The sequence below is a fragment of the Chelonoidis abingdonii genome, chromosome 14, assembly GCF_003597395.2.
Source record: "Chelonoidis abingdonii isolate Lonesome George chromosome 14, CheloAbing_2.0, whole genome shotgun sequence".
Classification (NCBI taxonomy): Eukaryota; Metazoa; Chordata; order Testudines; family Testudinidae; genus Chelonoidis; species Chelonoidis abingdonii.
Window position 1 is genome coordinate 23954548 of NC_133782.1, and position 20854 is coordinate 23975401.

General features: G+C 42.6%; 1 protein-coding gene across 5 annotated transcripts in view; it reads left to right on the forward strand.

The window, feature by feature from the left end:
- The window catches only part of PTPRT (protein tyrosine phosphatase receptor type T), a 715857-nt gene that overhangs the window by 159342 nt on the left and 535661 nt on the right, over positions 1–20854 (forward strand). For all 5 annotated transcript variants that reach the window (XM_075072298.1, XM_075072299.1, XM_075072301.1 and 2 more), the window contains exon 2: positions 13410–13535. In XM_075072298.1, coding sequence (XP_074928399.1) covers positions 13410–13535 — 126 coding nt within the window. The remainder of the gene's footprint in view (positions 1–13409; positions 13536–20854) is intronic.

Here is a 20854-nt window from a genome sequence, read left to right on the forward strand (position 1 = left end):
ACTGTGCCTGCAAGCTCTGCTGTAACCTGCATTCCTGTTGTCCAATAAACCTTCTGTTTTACTGGCTGGCTAAAAGTCACTGTGGGGTCCAGGAAGAGGGGTGCAGGGCCGGACTCCCCCACACTCCGTGACAGTAACTCCATTTAAACAGAAAAACTATAAAGTGGATACTGGAGCACAGTCCAGCATTATTCCAAGAAAAGTATACACAGTAATATTATAGCTAAGGAAAGGATACAGAAATGTAAGGAAAACAAGAGTTATTCTCATAGCTAGGCCATAAGAATAGTAGTAAGCAACTGGTGTAAAGTTTTTTAAAACCGCTATTATTTGACTATCCATTTAGTAAATGCAGAAGTGCCACCTCTTTTAGAGAACATGTTTGCTAGCTGTAAAATGTTACAGAATCAAATGGAGACTGTTAGGAGAATTCTCGGATGTTTTCCAAGACCCAGGATGCCTGGATGGAGGCCACCAGATTGGGATGAACAAGTCAGTAACTTTAGTTGTCCATCTACCAACAAAATTCCATTTTCTTTAATAGTTAAAACGAAAACTGAACTTAATATGGAAAGATAGGTTCTACCTTTTCAGTAATCCTACCACTGGATTATATGGATGTGCATAAATCCCTACATTTAGATAAAGCAATAAGATGTTTCCATTGAACTACTAAGATAGTGACAGCTAAGCTGTCAGAAGCAAAGATATTCTTAGTATTAGAAGCAGGACGTGCATTCTGGCAAGTGAAGTAAGATGAGTCGTGCTCTAAGTTTGTCACTTGGACATTATACATTTAAACAAATGACATTTAGTATTATGCTCCTGAGGTGTGTGAAAGTAATTTGATAGATTCCTGATGGATTACTGGGTACTGAAGTTGTAATGGATGATGACTCAGTTTGGACTACGACTCTCAAAGAATACAATGAAAGACCTAGGGAAGCTTTGCAAAGAAAGAGAGTGAGACTCCTAACAGTGAATTGAAGAATTAAAAATTGGTCTAACTAGACATAAACGGAGCATAGCTTAATTGCTTGTTCAAATATAACAATAATAGCTATAAAGTGGATCTACATAAATTTGAGGACGATCAACATTTTGGCAAAATCCATTCCAAATCTGTGATCAATAAGCTCTCAAGGGAACTGCTGGAATAGGACCTTGCCTGTCACTGGGAAGACAAAAAACAAGCATTTGAGCAGGTCAAACATTGTTTGACAATACACTAGTTTTAAAATAAGATTTAACTAAGCCAGGCACCATATCAGTAGATGCATCATTCACTAGGTCAGGGGTTGGCAACCTCTGGCACATGGCTCGCCAGGGTAAGCACCCTGGCAGGCTGGGCTGGTTTGTTTACCTGCCGTGTTGGCAGGTTCGGCCAATCACGGCTCCCACTGGCCGCAGTTCGCTGTCTCAGGCCAATGGGGGTGGCGGGAAGCAGTGCGGGCCAAGGGATGTGCTGGCTGCGGCTTCCCGCCATCCACATTGGCATGGGACGGTGAACCACGGCCAGCTGGAACCGCAATCAGCCCGAACCTACCAACGTGGCAGGTAAACAAACTGAAGTCCCCTAGTTCCCTTCTGAAAAATTCAACCTAAGTTATGTATGGTTTCCTATTAATAAACCATGCAATAAATGGGTGATTATGACCCATAGCAAATTGCTGGGCATGGAAGACCAGATTTCTGATTGTTGACATCAAACCCTTGTTTGTAAGTGTGGAATGTCATGAATATGCCAATACCTGTGGTATGAGTTTGAGCACATAATTTCCTCATCAAAATAGTCTGAGCAATATGATGGCCAAAAGAGTTTTTGCTGTCAGAAGAACAACAACAAAAAAACCTATTAAATTAAGCTAACTGTGTGACAATAAAAATATATATCTAGCCTGGTGGTAGTTCTAGAAACACATCAAGAGAACTGTCTCACCACTGACTCTGGACAGTTGAAGAGTTTTACTTCTTACACTCCCTCAGTCACACAAGCCTACACTCAATATCTGGCTTAAAAAAAAAAAAACAAATGAAAGAGAGGCAAACGAAACAAATTTTACTAAGGCAGACAGGCAAACTGTGACCAGACTGACAGCTGAGCAACCAGTCCCCCTGAGAACTGGTGATCACAGCCAGGAGCCAGCAAGAGTCATCATCGCCAAAGAAGAGACATGATCAGACTTAATCATAAGTGGATGGTCAAGGGTACTGGAGAAACCATTGAGATTTACTTCAAACATCACAGTGTACTGGATACCTGGAGAAACAAGTGACTGCTAAATTCATCAAGGAACAAGTAGTGAGGGAGGCAACAGGTATTTGTTTGTTTGGGACGATTGTGAACTCCAGAATTGTTGAGATCACCAAATGCAGAGAGATTGGAGACTCCAGCAATGCTTAATTTGCCAAGCCCAAATAACCCACCCAAAGCTTCAGTATACTTAGCCTAAAATGAGTCATTAATGTGGCCAGAAAACCAGCTAGATACCTACAGGACTTAAATAGACAGATCTTGAAACAGAGTTCAAAGTACATCAGAGGATATAAGAATAGATATCTGGTTACTACTAGGGAACTGATTGCTGATATCTATGTTAAGCCTGTGAGCATGCCAGTGAACTAGGCATGTCCACACATCTGAACAGACTCTCATCTGAGTGCTTTTTGCAGCCCACCTGCAGCCCATGTGCTTCCTGAATAGTTATGTCTGGAATTTTCAGAACAGGTTAAGGGCGGTTAAGTGCCCAGCTCTCACTATGTCTCACTGGGAATTGGATATCTAACTGCTTTAGGTCCCCTTGAAAATCCCAGCCCCTGGTGTCAAGCTGAGGAGGGCTGGATAGAACACGTCAATTCTGTATTTAGAGCACTATTTGAGAATAACCACCCCTTCCCCCCCTTCCTTAGGTGCTTAGTGTATTCACTGGAGTATCATGATCATCAAGAACTGAGCCTAAACCTGTATGAACTGGCCCAGCAACAGCAAAAACAAGTTAGAACCATTTTGAACCAACCTTTGGAAGTTTGCATTGTCTTTGGAAATTTTTTTTTTTCATAAATTGCTGCATAAAATACATGGTTTCCTGAAGGTGCTTTGATACCATACAAAAACATGACATGCTTTTACTTAAGGTATTTTTCTAGTGCCAATTTAAAATAAATTTAAAAACAAAACTGCCATTAATGGCCTTAATATTAACCTACTGCTATCTAGATTGTTCTCCCATTTGATAGCTCTTGAGTCAAATTCCCCTTATAAAACTTTTGATTTTAGGGAAATCACTGCTACTATAAATGGCTGCTGCTTCTCTAGCTTGTCGGTAAGATGCCTGTTATCCTCTCCAGGAAGTCGGCAGACCTTCCTTGTCCCTGCCTTGACCCTGCCTCTATTGAAACTTTTGTTTTGAAATTTTTGTTTTTGAGGGAAAACTCCCACTCACTCCTCCTTATGACCTTCAAAATAGGAGGCAAGAGAAAGTGTTTCACTAAAACAAAATGTTCCTGTTCCATCTCTACAGAACTCCGCACACCTCATTCTCAGATAGTTGCTCATTAATTTCTTTAAACCTCTTCCCTTAAAAGCCTTGCTGTTTGTTTTAAGCTGTGACTGATGGTACTTTGAATCCAGCTATTGCTGACTTTTGTTCTCCTTGTGACGTTACTCTTCAAGAAATGAAGACTTCCTTTCGGCATCAGCTCAGTAGTGTACTTACTAACAATACTTTATTTACCTGCCAAAAAAAAGTCCATTAGCTGTGATGAGTAAACAAGTAGAATTATGCAAGAATGAGTCGCCAGTCTATTTTAAAATCCTAGCACTGTTTGCAGAAACATAAAATTTCCTCTCTGACTTGGGTCACAGGTCCATCAAATCTCATATTTTGCCCTTGCAGTGGCCGTTATGTGACTTTTTAGAATGAGATGAATGCCTGCTCCTGCCCTATAACACACTTGGGGCCTGAACCAAACCCTTTAAAATTCCGTGGAAATCTTTCTATTGACTTCAATGGGTTTTGCATCCAGCACTTACCCTATTGGTCTGACTCTGTACAGTGGTGTCAAAGGGGAAAATAAAAATTCATTCTGACGCCAGCAGTCATAGGTACACTCTGGTTTTCTTCTTCTCTCTGAATGGCAGGAGAGGACAATAAGGTCAATTTTCCCATCCCTGGTGGAATCCATCCCCCTTTCTGGATATGGTAAGTCATCTGTGCTCAAGAAAGATATTCCCAGAGAGAACACTTTTTTGGAGAACTGGAGATGCAAGTCAGATCGACATTCTGAACATGCCCAAACTTTAAGTATGTTCAGATGTAGGTTTCTAGTTCAGGTCCATCTCTTTTTGGAGTACCCTAGAATGCATATGCAGGATTAATTACTCTTCCTAGAGGAGGATACACTGGGCTCTCCTGCAGGGATTTGTCCAGTATATGCTCTAAGTGACTTAGGTCAAACACTGTATGCATAGTTTCAAATTCAACTCTTTAAAGCCTCTTCTTTATTCTACCGCTCTGTGGCTGTCTATGTTGCATGAAGGATGCTGTATCAAACATAAGTTGTCTAAAGCTCCTGAAGTGAGTCATGGAATAAATTTGTGTATATTAAAAATCTCTTCCAATAGACGTTATTGCTCTAATAGCCCAAGTACATCTCCTCTGGCTCTGTGAAGATGAACATGTTGGGAGGAGACAAGAATTAATGGTCAAAGAGAACAATCCTATTTTTGTTCTAAAAGTCCTATTGTACATCAGCAGTACCTCCCTGCTACAGGATTCGCCCCTTCCTCTATCCTCATCCTCTGTGCGCTTGCAAAGCTGTGAAGAGCAAAAATCCCATTTTCTCTAGGGAAAGCTTAACAACTTGTACTCTGGGTAAATTTTTCACTTTTAGATCTGCTCTGTGCATTCATGTGCTCTTAATATTTGTTAAAAAGCGGAAAAAATAAAGTAAATAAGTGTTTATCCCCAAGAGGAAAGACCTGAAGTAGGAACAATGAGACTGCTGACACTTTCTTTCTTTCTTTCTTTCTTTTCTTTCCCTCCGCTGGGAATGATGCAAATGCTTGATCAAGTGATGCCTGATCCCATGTTGTTCCTGTGTGCATTAAGATACACTGTAGATCCAATGAGCCTTCCCCTTGTTTTTTTAAATCCCTTTTAAATGTATTGTTTCTATCTGGCGAGTCCATGACTGACATTGGATGACTTTATAAAACATTCCACTAATTGGATTTGTTAAAAGAAATAAATCAAACGCTAATTGAAATGTGCCCTGCCATTATTTTTGCTTAGTGAATTAGATATAATGGCGTGAAGTCCTTTTTATCGTATTTGTGCACTTATTTAAACACCCCCCTGGCACACACTTCTGCAAATTCAATTATATATTCAAAGAAAGCATTCAATTTATGCAAGGCTGGTTTACATTTAATCCGGGGGCAAGACTCAGTAACTGATGATAGGTCTGCTCAAAATTAATTAGCATCACTCAGATGAGCAGTGGCACTGTTACAAGCCTGCAGTGTAAAACAAGGGGTTATTTTAGCCTTCCTGTGTGTGCCATTATTTGCTTCAATAGGACCCCTTTGGAATCAGGAAGGCTGTTTCATTGCTTGTTTAGGTTTCTATTTTTGCTAGCAAGTGGTCACTCATTGCGCATGTTGCATCTAGCCAAGTTGAAATCATCTCAGTTTCCTTTTCCCCTGTCCCACTTTTGAGCCACAACCTCCAGTGTTACTTTTTAGCTGATTGGAAGAAGGGACAGGTAGAACCGAAAGCTGCCATTGCTCTTCCTGAAAGCCTCACCATTTTTAACACTTGGCATGAGTTTTCTGTCTGCATGTGGATATTTACACCTTTTGTGAAATTACTTTGTGGGGTTTAGCCCTGTGTCATAGTTAAATTCTAACTTGGGTAATTCTGACTTTCCAAATTCCTCTCTGTGTGGTGAATCTAATATTCTCCACTTCAGCTTTTCACTTGTGTGATTAATTTCACTGTGGCTGTTAGGGAGATGCTCTGTTTCACCTCTGAGCTACTTACACTGTCAACCTTCACTGAAGTGTATCTATAGAGGGATCATGCCTGTATGTGGCCTTACAGACCAATGTATTTAGATGTGGCTAGCTGAAGTCCATGTTTAGATGCTTACACAAATGGCCTGGTTTTCAGAAGTGCTGTGTTCAGAACTCCCACTGGCACCTGTATAAATCAGGGCTGAAATTGGTCTGCAGCCTGCATTTCCATGGAAGAGTCCTAATCTGGGCAGAGATTGTTACCCTTCCCTTCCCCTCACCTTTTCTCTAGGAAATCCAAGCATATTATTCTTTCTGTGGTATAATGCTGAAACCCACCAGCAGGGGGGGTTTGTTGCCAGAGGATTTAACCTGCAGATAGTGGGTTGGTGTATATATTCTGGCGACTCCAAGAACCACTCAGGTCAGCACTATGTCTGTCATGCTCATCTAACATGATTTTTTAAAAAATCATCTTATTCTCTATTATTTTAAATCATGAAAACATACTCTATAATCCTGCATCTAACGAAGTGGCTATTCACCCATGAAAGCTCATGCTCCAATATATTTGTTAGTCTATAAGGTGCCACAGAACTCTCTGCCGCTTGTATAATAGGTTTATTTCTTTTGCTTATGCACACATATTCAAGACCACTTTAATCTATTGGGGAAGTATACAAAACCTCACAAAATAATAAGAATAAAAAAATGCTTTTATATAGCACTTTTCACCAGTAAACTCAAAGTGTTTTAACAAAGGAATTAGGCATCATTATCTCCATTTTACAGATGGGAAAACTGAAGCAGAGATAGGAAGTGACTCACCCACAGTCACCCAGCAAACCAAGCCAGGAATAGATCCCAGTCCAGTGTTCTGTCCACTAGGCCACCCTGCCTCCACTCTCCCAGTACATTATTCCAAGCCTCCCTCTTTTCCCCCCCACCCAAGAGGTCTTTTCCTTTAGAACAGGTATTTTGAGGGTCTGATTCTATTCCAAGGATTGAGGATTGACCACATGGAAATTCTTATTCAGAGCTGCTTCCTGTCTGCAGGGGCGACTCCAGGCCCCAGCATGCCAAGCGTGTGCTTGGGGCAGCATGCCACTGGGGGTATTCTGCCGGTCGCTGGGAGGGTGGCAGGCAGAGCTCCGGTGGACCTCCCGCAGGTGTGCCTGCGGAGGCTCCGCTGGTCCCGCGGGTTCGGTGGAGCCGCGTGACCAGCGGACCCTCCGCAGACACACCTGCGGGAGGTCCACTGGAGCCGTGGGACCGGCGAGTGACAGAGCACCCCCCGCGGCATGCCACCATGCTTGGGGTGGCGAAATGTCTAGAGTAGCCCCTGCCTGTCTGTAATATCCACCGCTGTAGTTACCAAAAGTAAGTTTACTGATTTTTGAGGCTATAAAGTCAACACCAGTAAGAGAGCCTGAGCTGGACTGTTTTGTCAAAGGCAATGCAGTTACAGAGCTGTCACGGGGGGCATAAGTTGAATGTTCTAAGGTTGTATTGGCATACCTGAGGATATCATTTAGCGTGTGGAATTTTTATTTCAAGTGATTGCATGGGAAGTGAAAGCCAGCTAGATTCCAATCTCAGGTTGAATGTGCAGGGCTGGTAGTTAGAGAGAGACATTTGTACTTGTAAAGAACATATTGAATCTGGAATTACTGAGCTGCAATAAGCATCATGCCACTTTCCAGTCATGGTTCAGAGACTTGAGTTGCAATGTAGTGCCACACACAGAATTCTCTCTTTCAAAAAAGGAAGCCCTCCCTCTAACTTGCAGATCTAAACTAGAACTGCCACAACTATTAAATACTGCAGTGTTCTATAGTGACTAGTCCCAACATTTTAGCACTCCTGTCCTCATTGTCTGGCTGCGGGATTGCTCCTTCATCCCTTTCATTCAATGGATTCTTCTTTCCTCCCTTTGGTTCAGTGGGAGTACCAGAAGGCTCTGTCCTTGTTTTCCTCCTCGTCTCCCTTTACAAGCCATATCTGAGCAGTTTAGTCACAGAAACAGTTCTATCAAGTTTATGCTGATCATTCACAAAGCTTCTTTTTTTACCTGAAATCTGTCTTCCTCCTTCCAAACCAAAACTACAGTCTGTTTTTCTGACTCCTCTTGGATGTTCAGTCACGAACTGAAATTTAAACGTAAATGATCAAAGTGGAACCTAGTGATCTTTTGCCCAATAGCCCTCTGCTCTCTCTTCTCTAACATACTGGACCCCACCAACATCTGTCACTCAGATCCACAGTCTTTGCTCCATTTTTGACCTTACCCTCTTTTGATCCGTACATACAGGTTGTCTCTGTCTTGCCATTTCTTCCTGTGGAAGATCTCCAAGATCCAATCTTTCTTCTCTACCCATACTGCCAATCTCTAGTCCAAGCCCTGATCTTGCACATTGATTACTGTAATGTCTCCTCTGGCCTCGTTGCCTGGAAATTCACCCCATGAAGTCCATTCAAGATGCTTCTACTGCTAAATTAATCTTCCTCGCTCATTGCTTTGACTGTGTTATCCCATCTTTTCAGATCCCTGCAGGAGCATCTGCCTTTTCAAACACAAATGTCTTATCACCCTTACCTATCCAACTAGCACTTTCAAACGTCCTCTCACATTGCTGTTTATGAGTAGAAAAGTTCCTAGTTAATTTCTGAGAAGTCATCACCTTATTCTCCTTGGAGTTCCTCCTCAAAGTTCACCTCTTCCACAATGCACAGAGTCAGATACAATCTGATCATGACAAGGCAGTTAAGCAAATTGGAACTATTGCTCCTGTTGAGTAAAACTTGCACACATCGTATTTTGCACCTTCTCCCATGCTCCCTCCCTCAGCTTTCTCATTTGCCTTGTCTACATGCTGTCTTTTTGGATTTGGGGGCAGCAACTGTCATTTTTTTTTTTTTTTTGGATGTATGTATTTGTACAGCACCTGATAAAATAGAGTCTATGCTGATTGAGGGAACTAGGCAATATTGAAATAACTGTCTAGCAACACCATTGCTATTTTAAGATTTCAATCAGCTTGGGCAGTGAAATGAGACCAGTAAGTTTCTCCTTGTGCTCCTCTTTTGCTAGCACAGTGCTGCTGTGTTTGAGGTGCCCTATGCTATAGGAAAGTTCTAATTCCTCCCCTTCCCCCATCAGAAAAAAGTAATTGGTTCATATTAGGTTTTGTAGATTTTTTTTTTTTAAATTACAAAACATGTTACCCCTTAAAATACTTTGGTTCTTTAATACACAATAATGTGTTGATGCTCATTATTGTCTGTCATCAGGATCAACAAGATGAAATTCAGGAAAGACAAGTGCAAAGTACTATGCTTAGGAAGGAAAAATCAAGGAAGGAAGGAGTCAGGGAACATCTCTATGTAACTAATTCTCCCAGGCAAAGTAGGGTACAACTGGCGGGTTGTCTTGCAGAACAAGTTTAATATGGTTCTGAATAGCACTGGGTTACTCTACATCCTCTGAACTACAGAGATGTCAAAGGAGCACAGCTGACTGGAAGACTAGTGTCAGCATAGCAACAGAGCCAGCCTTGCTTGCCTGTGTGGCAGAGAAAGCCAAAGCAGTGCGGAGTCAATGTTACTATGGGTAAGACCTACAGTCCCTGGGACTTTCTAATGGATTCATTGCTGACGCATATTTGGCAGGCCAAGTAAGGCGTGGGTTCCGAGAAGGGGATGTGCATGGGAGCAATGTAACTGGGATAAAATAAAGCTCATGCTCCAATACGTCTGTTAGTCTATAAGGTGCCACAGGACTCTTTGCTGCTTTTTTTGGGACAAAATAGTGATTCTCTAATAAGGTGGGAATTCTCCATCAGGACCTCATCAGAGCTGGCCTCTGCTTGACCCTTCTGTAGTTGACAGCTGTCAGGTGTACATATCAGGAAGACGCTGCACAACTGTAGCCTTTCCTAACATTCAAATTCTTTCCTCTTGCATACCTCTATGAAGATGGGAAATATGGCTCTTTGTTTACTCGTCATTAAATAGTTAATTTTGTAGCTACATCTAAGCTATTCTCTCCATTATTCTTTCTTGTTGAAGAGTTCACGTTTTCATATTCTCTTGTTACCTTTTCAGTGGGAGAATGGTTGGTTGATTTGTACAATGACTGTCCAGCTCTTCTGGTATATAGAAAGAGAAGAAGCTCAATTGAGGGAGATCTGGGAATTGCTGTAATTAACCAGAACAGATGTAGCATTCCTAGAGAGAGAACCTTGATGAGTGGAAAGATAATATTCTGTTGAATGTGGAGTCCTTCTTGTAGGTATAAATTGCCTATTTGTTCGCAGAAATCTAAGGAATGAATACGCTTTTTACCTAAATAGAATACATGCTAATTAAACTCTAAGTGATTATTTTCAGAATGGTAAGTGATTATTGTGAATCATGATCTGTAGGCCATCTAGAAGCCTCCTCTTCATAAATTCATTCCCAGCATTTCATTTTGCAATGCTGGATAGTGCTGGTCAAATACCACACAGGTTATTTCTGTTCAGGCATGACAAGTTCATTCCATTAATCATGGGGGTCTTTTTATTTGCAAGTGTTCAGACAGCTGCCAATTTATTTACGACAGTTAGCCAATTCCAAGAATTTTACAGATTGCACTATAAATGATCATTCAGCCAAATGTTTGCACTGGATCATCTGCTGTTTGCTTGTTGTTTGTTTGCCATTTTCTGTTTGTTGTTCTCTCATTTTTAAAAAGTTTCAGTCCATCAGGAAACAGAAATACTTGTGACTTAAATGACGAGTAATAACATGCCGCAAACAACAGAATGCAAATAATCCAAGTGAACAGTTCAAAGAGGAAGGCTGGACTTGTATATATGACACCAGGCTGAGGTTTTGGAGATCTGGGTCCTGTTCCTGGCACTGCCACCTAGGGCTGAGCGTTAAGAGAAGCCAGTTTGCTGAAGCTGTGAGTGTGCCATGTGCCAACAGCTTTATAAGTGAATGCAGAGATCAAGGACAGCATAAAGACACAATACGATAAGAAAACTATATTCTCTATAAAAGATAGAGAAACTGGAAATCAATACTTTATATTATTTTTATTCAAAAGCAAAATTTGAAATGGATTCTTCTGAAGGTTACCCCCCAGAGGAAAGTTAATCATGCTGTGAGGATGATGAAATGGAGTCTTCTGGTGAAGGAAGCCTCATGCTGGTTTATTCCCCTGCTGATGTTTGTTTAAATGCAAATTGATCTGTTTCCTGTAATCTCTTCCCCTTGCCATGATGCTGAGTGATTATCTCCTCCCCTTGTTGGCCTTATACTCCTATTTACCTTCTGTGTAAGTTGGATTCCCATTGTCTCTTAATGTACCTTCAAAATATCTTCTAGAAACCACATTCCTTTCTCTTGGGTGAGGTAACTTTAGCCCTGTGTGGCAGACACACTTTGATAACATAAGGTTGAATATGTGTGTAATTTTGGATTTCTCCTCCATCTGTGTTGCAATAATTAAGGCTGAGAATTTGTCACAGAGGTCACAGAAGTCAAGGATTCTGGATTCCTGCACCAGGCGCACTGTCTGCTGCTGGGGCGGACCCAGGTCCCCACATCTCCACTGCATGACCCCACCGCAGGTGTGGCCAGGCAGCTCTGTGCGCTGCCTCTGCCCAGAGCACTTGCTTTGCAGCTCCCATTGGCCAGGAACCACGGAGCCTGCAGGCAGAGGCAGCACACAGAGCTACCTGGTCACACTTCCACCTAGCAACTGAGCAAGGGGGATGTCGCTGCTTCTGAGGAGCCCCCGCAAGTAAGCGCTGCCCAGAACCTGCTTCACCCTGTCCGATGCCCCAACCCCCTGCTCCTCCCACACCCAAACTCTGCTGCTGCTGGGGTGGGAGGGGAGGCGTGGAGCCAAATAGGGAACCTGTTGGCCACTGTCCTGGCCTGCCCCCCCAGCAGCAGCGGGGGTCCCGGGCCATGCACTGCCATCCTCCCCAAGCAGCTGCGCCACCCTCCCCCAGCACCTGCCAGGATCCTGGGCAGTCTCTCGTTCCCCCGCCAAGTTTAATTCACTGGTATTTTTAGTAAAAGTCATGGACAGCGTCATGGGCTGTGATTTTTTGTTTACTGCCTATGGCCTGTCCGTGACTTTTACTAAAAATATCCATGACTGAAAGGTAGCCTTAACAATAACATCAGTGATCAGTATGGTGTTAGCTTTCTACTTATATCTTACATGACACCTTCTAGATGCAGGTTATGACATTAGTGAATTGGGATATCCATTGAATGGGTCGGACCAGCTGAAATGCAGTACCAGGTAACAGTGAGTCCCTTGCCCTGGGATGCTGTTAAGGTCACAGTATGCTACAGTAAAAAATGTGAAATTTACAATGGTGATACCTTGCTGCAGCAAAGAGGGGATATACCAGGGGTAGGCAACCTATGGCACGTGTGCCGAAGGCGGCACACAAGCTGATTTTCAGTGGCACTCACGCTGCCCGGGTCCTGGCCACTGGTCCTGGGAGCTCTGCATTTTAATTTAATTTTTAATGAAGCTTCTTAAACATTTTAAAAACCTTATTTGCTTTACATACAACAGTAGTTTAGTTATATATTATAAACTTAGAGAAAGAGACCTTCTTAAAAACGTTAAAATGTATGCCGGGCACGTGAAACCTTAAATTAGAGTGAATAAATGAAGACTCGGCACACCACTTCTGAAAAGTTGCTGACCCCTGTATTATACTGTGCCATGGTAAGGGTTGACTTTAATGGGCTCCCACTATACAAATTGTTACTTCGTGGTATTGGGTCAAACAATTGGCTCATCACATCCTTACCTATGGCACTAGAAAGTTGAAAGGTAAGTCAGTGTGAGAGATGTAGTCTTGAAATCATCTATTAACCTTGCACTACTGAATGTTTAAAAGTGTAAATGAAGGCAGGGCTTGAGAGTTTGCACAGTGAAGCCATGGTTAACATTTGCCATATGTATTTCTATTCCTCTCTCCTATCTGAACATCTGGTTTTTAAGCTCTGTAGCTAGGGAACAGTTACTGTGGTTCAGTAATCCATATGCTCATGCCTGAAATGCCAGACTGCGGTTTAAATTCTTAAGTCATGAGGCTGAATCTAAGGTAATAGCCCTAACTAACAGCGGCACAATCAGAGAGAGAGAAAATAAGATTCCCTCCCCCCCACCCCAAAAAAAAAGTAGGTGTTTGATATCCAGAAGTCTTTCCTGGATATCCTAATGCATATACAGAAATCTAATGTGCCATACATTCATTTTGCATTTTGTTTTTCCTTCCAGAGTTTATATAAAAGCACTGATGTAAATGAAATAACATAATGAGACAGAAGTAATTAATAGACAGAAATATTTATTCAGCTCTCTTGCCCTCAGGTGGTTGTTCCTTTGATGAACACTACAGTAACTGTGGTTATAGCGTGGCACTGGGGACCAATGGATTTACCTGGGAGCAACTCAACACCTGGGAAAAGCCAACGATGGATCCTGCTGTCCCGACTGGTATGTATGGAGCATGCCGGACAGGGAAGGCCATTAACAGAGTGTTTGTATTTGGATGGGGTTTCCTGTGAGAATTTTTCTACATGTGAACTCTGTGCTGACTTGTATGGGTTGGAATTCATCCATTTGTATGCAACTGGCTTTTGTGTTAAAAGTAACCAAGTAGAGAAATGCATAACAATTAGAAATGAGAAAAAACTGGGGCAACTTGGCAAACAGACATTTGGCATTATTTTGTCAGACCATGAGTAAAGTGTGTTGGATCCATTTTATTTCAACCCTCACTTGCGGAGAGAGGTGAGTTTCAGAAAAAAAAAAATGGCCCAGGGTCTGGCCAGTCTTTGGACCTGCTCTGGAGAGATGCAAAGTGCTTTTTCTTTCTGGGTGAAGCCAGGGGAGATGAAAGTGCTGAGCATGTCACTGGAGGTGCTCAACACCTTGCAGGATCAGTCTCTTCGGGAAGTTCAGGGATGTCAGACTTTCTAACAGCTCATTACGCTTTAACGTCAGTGCTGTGAACTAGCAATCTGTGGTGTTTGGGTATACAGTATAAAGGTGACAAATGCTGGTTCCCTGTGAAGAATGAACTAATGGGAGAAACTGGACCTGGACCCACCCTGACTAGTCTTGAGTTCCAGGAAGCAAATTGTGTTCCAGTATTTGAGAATGCCAGCAGAGAGAGAGACTAATAACATAAGTTAATGATTTATTAGTGGATACAGACATTTAAGTCCGCTGTTTTCGAGGATATCTAAACTGAAAGTTCTTCTCTGGAAAGTTGTCTGATGCTTCAGCATCACTCCTAGAAATACTGCTTCCTCTTGGCAGTTAGAATCTGGTAAGCTAGACTGTCAAATAAGTACTTTCCCAAGTACTAGTGATTTTGGGTGTTCAAATAGACATTTATAAAGGTACCTGATTTTCAGGGAGTGTTCTGCAGCCACCTTCTGAAAATCAGCCATGTTAGAGGTGTAACATTTGACACCCAAAATCACTGGTCACTTTTGATGATTTTGGTCTCTGATCCATTTTGCCAACACAAGAGTTCGTTGTTTCCACTTACTGCATTGTGTTTTGACAAGGTAAGCATGAGGAAAATGGGCAAAATTAAGCCAGAGTGTTGTCCAGTAGGGATTTTTTTCCCTGTCGTGGTTAGAATGAGGGGGACAACAGCTCCCATTCCTCCGCTAGGGGAAGAGCAAAGTCCCCAACAGCTCTTTCTTTGTTTGGTACAGTCATAGCGCCTCATCCTGTTTGTCTACTTCAGTCACTGGTGTTGAGGCCAGTTCTCATCTCTGTGTTCAGCTATTGCCATTAGAAAGTAAATATGCCACAGCAGCCCCAATGACTGAGCAATTCCTCCGTTGCTTCCAGTTTTCATTTATGCCCTGGTTGCATCTTGTTTTCAGTTTAGATTTAGTGTCTGTACAGCACTCACCACACCTGATCTGGGCATGCTACTGTAGTACAAATAAATTGTGATACCAGATACAGCAGTTCTCCCATTCTAACTGCAAGGAAATATTGCTTTATTTGGATATGACTATGCATAATTGTTAGTGAAAGTAGTTAGTAACTTTCTCCTGGTAAGCATGCTATGCAATCATGCAAGACCTATTTTCAATCTGGGACACTTAGGCTTTGGCACCCGAAGTGGGACATCTTGTTCTGTACTCAGGCTGGAAAAGTTGGGCCAAGTATCTCTCTACATATATACTTACACACATTGGAGTCCTATATAAATCCATTTATAGATAACAGAACCCTCAATGGTGCGTGTGTGTCCGTGCACACAAACAAACTAAACCATGGTATTTTTAATAGCAGAAGAAAAATTAGTACTATACCATTGTATTTTTTGTTACCATGATGGTATTTTAGGCCATATCCTAGCTTTACAGCAGGAGGTACCACATTGTGCAATCTTTGGTGGCATCCAAAGTCCATGGGAAGAGTGACTTTTTCTAGATGGGTACAAGATTTGTTCATCAGTAGTACTTTTTATGTCTGCTCTCATGCGGTGGCAAGATGTAGCACCACTCTACTCCAGCCTGGATCAGCATTTCCATGATCAATACTGTTTTTATGTACATTCGGTGTCTGGTTTCCCAAACACCAACAGGCCCCACTGACTTCAGCTGGAGCTGTGAGTGCTCTTCTCAAACAGATGCTTAATCTATTGTGATTTTTATTTCCATGCTGAGACTCTGCTACAGAGTCTCCATCCAAGGACAACTTTCTGCTCTTTATTCTTTGAATGAAAATGCCCCAAAAGATTCAAACACTCCATCATCAATGTAAAGATTGTGGACATTTTATTTTTGATCATTACTAGCAAATAATATTGTTTGCCATGAATTCTGTGATAAATTGCCCAGGACAGGAAACAAAGGGCTAAGGTAATGGGAGAATTAAGATCTCAGATGTTGGGTGTTTTATTAAATAAATAAATGTTATCTTTTAAAAATCTGACAGAGATAAGTCATGGGCTACCCATCCACTGATTTAGGTAGGACTTCTAGTCTACCTCCTTGCGTTGTAGCAGGAGAGATTATAACAATCTTCCTTAACAGATGGATGTTTAATCAAGCCTTAATATCCCAAGTGAGGGGGATTTTGCTGCCTTTTTGCAACTTGTTCCACTGACTATTTCAGTTGTAAAATTTTTCCTACTTCTTACCCTCAATTTTACATTTTTTCTCCATCACATTATTTCTTGTTCTGTTCTTGTTGACTAGTGAGAATAATCAGTTGCTGCCCTCTTTATAACCTCCCTTTATGTACTATAGACAGTTAAGCCTTCATTTCTCAGGACTCAATGTGACCCAGTCCTTTTTAATCTTTCCTCGCACGGTATGTCTTATTTCCCTCCCTATGCCCTCAAGCCTGTTTTCATTGCTCTTGCTTTCCTCTCAGCTCTCTCCAATGTATGTGATGTCTTTTTGGAGTCGTTTCCCAAAACTGAACCCCGCGTTTACTAGGCATTGATTCAATAGTCCATAGGGCAGCACTGGCAGGACAATGGTTTCAACTCTATTCTACATGAACTGGCCACAGAAAACAAGCCTATTCTATTGCTTCTCCTTCTCCTCCAATGCAGGGTGACATGCAGTCTCTGCCCCCCTCCAACTTCCGTCTTCCTTCTTAAGTACTAGTATTGGATGGTGCTCGAGGAATACAGTCCTTGAGCTTATGAGATGCATGTGTACACCTCTGTGTGTGTGTTTCTTAGAGGCAAACATTTCTGTAAGAAAAGTATCCTGCATTATGATCAGCCGGTCAAAAATAAAAGCCTTTTACCAGGCTGCGACACTTGCAGCATTCCCAGCACCTTGGACATGTCTGGCCCAGTAACAGCCGAATCGTAATAATAATGAAAGTATTTAACATTTTGTGGGTTCAAAGCGCTTTACAAGCATTAACTAATTAACTCCAGAGAGAATCTAATCAGGGCTGATTAGAGTGGAGTAAGTACTTTAATTGTATTACATACGATTCCACTATGAATACAAAATCAATATGGCGTGCACTTTTTGCAGCAGTGTCACATTGTTGACACTGATTAAGTGTTAGATTTGCTATTACCCCTGGTTCATTCTGTGGAGCTATTGCATTCTCCTTTGAGTGATTATGCACATATTCATTCCAGTACTGGTGTGTGTGCACCCAGTGCACAAGTCAGAGACTTTTGCCAGAAGTACCAGTAGGTGGTATGTGCCCCAGTCTCTTCGTGTGCCCATCTGAGGGCATAAATGGGACAAGTCTGCCATCTTTCTCTCAGTTCCTTCTCACTACCTGTTACAAGAGCTGGAGTTCCCCATGGTGTTTGCTTCAATTAGCCAGCATTTCAAATTTCCCTACCAGGACTAAAAATCAGAGATTTATGCCTGAAAGTTCACCTTCTGAAAGAGGCATTGCATCCTATGTCAGAACGGAGTCCTGACCATGAGGTAGCAGATTCTGAGTCCATGACAAGCACCCCGATCCCAACTTCCCACAATTCAAAGTGACAGTTTGATGCTGACAAGCACTTAAAGCCTGGGTCTTCTCCTTTCAAGACTTCCAGTAAGCCCTCTCGTATCTTTTCAAGGTACCACAGACAGCATTCACTAGGTCTGTCTGAGGTTTCATTGTAGACTGAGGGTACGTCTTCACTACCGACCATATCGGCGGGTAGCAATCAATCCCTGAACGCACTCCTGTTGACTCCAGAAATACACCAACGCAAACAGCACTAGCGGAGTCGACAGAGGGAGTCGCGGACATCGATCCCGCACTGTGAGGACGGTAGGTAAATCGATCTAAGATACTTCAACTTCAGCTATGTTATTCACGTAGCTGAAGTTGCGTATCTTAGATCGATCCCCTCCCCTAGTGTAGATCAGCCCTCAGGCTCCTTTGGGGCTATCAAGGCCAGTTTATTCACCTTTACCAGATACTTCATCATCATTCCAGCCAATCCAGTCTATTTCAGCATCGCCAGATGAACACTTACCTGTTTTGGTGCTCTCTATACTCTGTGGGCTTTCTTGCTTGCAAGAGATCTTCTGTGCCTTCCCCTACCAGACTCTCCATTGCCACAATCGACTTGGTTAGGGGAACTTCAGTGTCTTCGGCACCACCTGCATGAGCAGCACCTTTGGCACACTTGTGTTGCTGGCGTCTTTGACATCATCCGCAGTCAGCAGCATGTCTGTGCTCCATCATGCCAGCAGTGCTCACCTCATTGGCATGCTGACTGCTTCGACCTTTGCTTTCTTTGGATCTTTGGGTGTCTGCCGTATCCATATCACCTCAGAACCATAAGGGGACCTCTCCTCCCTTTTCTGAAGAAACTTACATTTCTTCTTTGGACTCTGAAAGGGAGGAATCTGCATCACCTTCATGACCTTTTAAATCCTCTTACAGAGCTCGTACCCAGGTTACAGGTCCTAAGGATCACTGTGGGTGTCTCAGACATTGCACTATCCCCCATAGCCTAATTGGTCTTGGGTTGCGCTGCAGCTTTCTAGACTTCCATCACAATTTCAGTCTAGGAGGAGGTTTCCCCCTCGGGTTCAGGATTCTGCCATCATTCCTCCACCCACTGAATTGGATCCTGTGGAGGAAGGAGAAATAATGGAAGAACCCCTAGAGGTTCCCCCCTGTAATTTTATCTTGGACAAGTGAAGCCCTCACCCTAGAATTGACATCTGCCTTCCAGAGGACTTCAGCATTTTTCAGGACCTGATGTGGAGAGTGGCCACTTCTTAGCCTGCACTCTTAGGGCTTGTGCAAGAAAACCTGCACAGCCTCTGTGGCACAGATCCCTGCCCTGGGAGGGGTTGCCCACCCCATTAATGAAGCTTTGTTAAAGCCAGTGAAAAGTCTCTGACCCCCAACCTCTGTACCACCTATGGCCAAGTAGGTGGACACAAGTTTCTCAGCAGCACTTTGATTTTTAACCAATCAGTTTCTGATTTCTTGGTGATTACAGCTGTTAATGAGTGATCTGAACAGGTCTATCCTAAAGCTGCTCCTAAAGACAAGGCTTACAACAGACTGGATTTACATGGCCAAAAGGCATATTCCACCACTGCTTTTCAAAGAAGAGTGGCCAACATCAAGTAGTCTTGTCTAAATATACCTTTTATTAATTTCTTTGCAATTTCTAAACATGCTGAGATATGCTGAGAAGAATGTAGGGAACAGTTCCTAGCTCTGGTTTTGGAAGGGCACCTGACAGCCTGAACATCCCTTCTGGCAGCTATTGACAACACTGATACCAGGGAAGGAGAGGAATTGAATTATTTAAGCTCAGTACCAATATGGACACAAGAACAGATGGATATAAACTGGCCATCGGGAAGTTTAGACTTGAAATTAGACGAAGGTTTCTAACCATCAGAGGAGTGAAGTTCTGGAATAGCCTTCCAAGAGGAGCAGTGGAGGCAAAAGACGTATCTAGCTTCAAGACTAAGCTTGATAAGTTTATGGAAGGGATGGTATGATGGGATAGCCTAATTTTGGCAATTAATTGATCTTTGTCTATTAGCAGTAAATATGCCCAATGGCCTGTGATGGAACACTAGATAGGATGGGATCTGAGTTACTACAGATGATTATTTCCTGGGTATCTGGCTGGTGAGTCTTGCCCACATGCTCATCACCATATTTGGGGTCAGGAAGGAATTTTCCTCCAGGGTAGATTGGCAGAGGCCCTGGGTTTTTTTTGCATTCCTCTGAAGTGTGGGGCTTGGGTCACCTGTTGTAGGATTCTCTACATCTTGAAGTCTTTTAAATCACAAGCTGAGGACTTCAATAGCTCAGACATAGGTCAGGGGTTTGTTACGGGAATGGGTGGGTGAGATTTTGTGGCCTGCATTGTGCAGGAGGTCAGACTAGAACAGGGGCTGGCAACCTTTCAGAAGTGGTGTGCCGAGTCTTCATTTATTCATTGTAATTTAAGGTTTCACGTGCCAGTAATACATTTTTACATTTTTAGAAGGTCTCTTTCTATAAGTCTATAATATACGGCTAAACTATTGTTGTATGTAAAGTAAATAAGGTTTTTAAAATGTTTAAGAAGATTCATTTAAAATTAAATTAAAATGCAGAGTCCCCTGGACTGGTGACCAGGACCCAGGCAGTGTGAGTGCCACTGAAAATCAGCTCGCGTGCTGCCTTCGGCACGTGTGCCATAGGTTGCCTACCCCTGGACTAGAAGATCATAGTGGTCCCTTCTGACCTTAAAGTCTATAAGTCTATGACATGACTTTGCATTCAGAGGCCACCACTGTCTTCATGGGCTTGGAGCTGTTACTGCAAAATTGTTTTCATTTCTTTTTGTCACACTGCAAAAATAGTGAGCTGTTTTATTGTCTGTCACTTCTGCTCCACGCTGGGCTTCTTTCATTACATTAGTGCAATGTGAGTCCTGCTGCAGCAGTGGCAACTGCTTCACCCAAGAGGCAGATTCATCCCCATAGAACGGCACATAGTGTTTACTGTGCCATCTTCCCCTTTAGATCCTGATGGAGAAGGTAGCTTTAATGTGAGACTAGGTCTCTGTAGAAACACTATTATTGGGAGCTGCCTGGAGGATACTCTGATTCGCTTCAGGGCTAGCTTAAGGCTAGCTAGGGTATGGCCATGCTGCAGTTAAAAACCTGCAACATTGAATCTCAGAGCCCTGGTCAGCTGACTCAGGTTTATGGAGTTTGGGCAACGGGGCTAAAACGTGCAGTGAAAATGTTGCAAGGTGTCAGAGCCAGGGCTTCAGCCCAAGCCCAAATGTCTACCCTGAAATCTTAGAGCTCTGCGGCCTGAGAGCCAGAGTC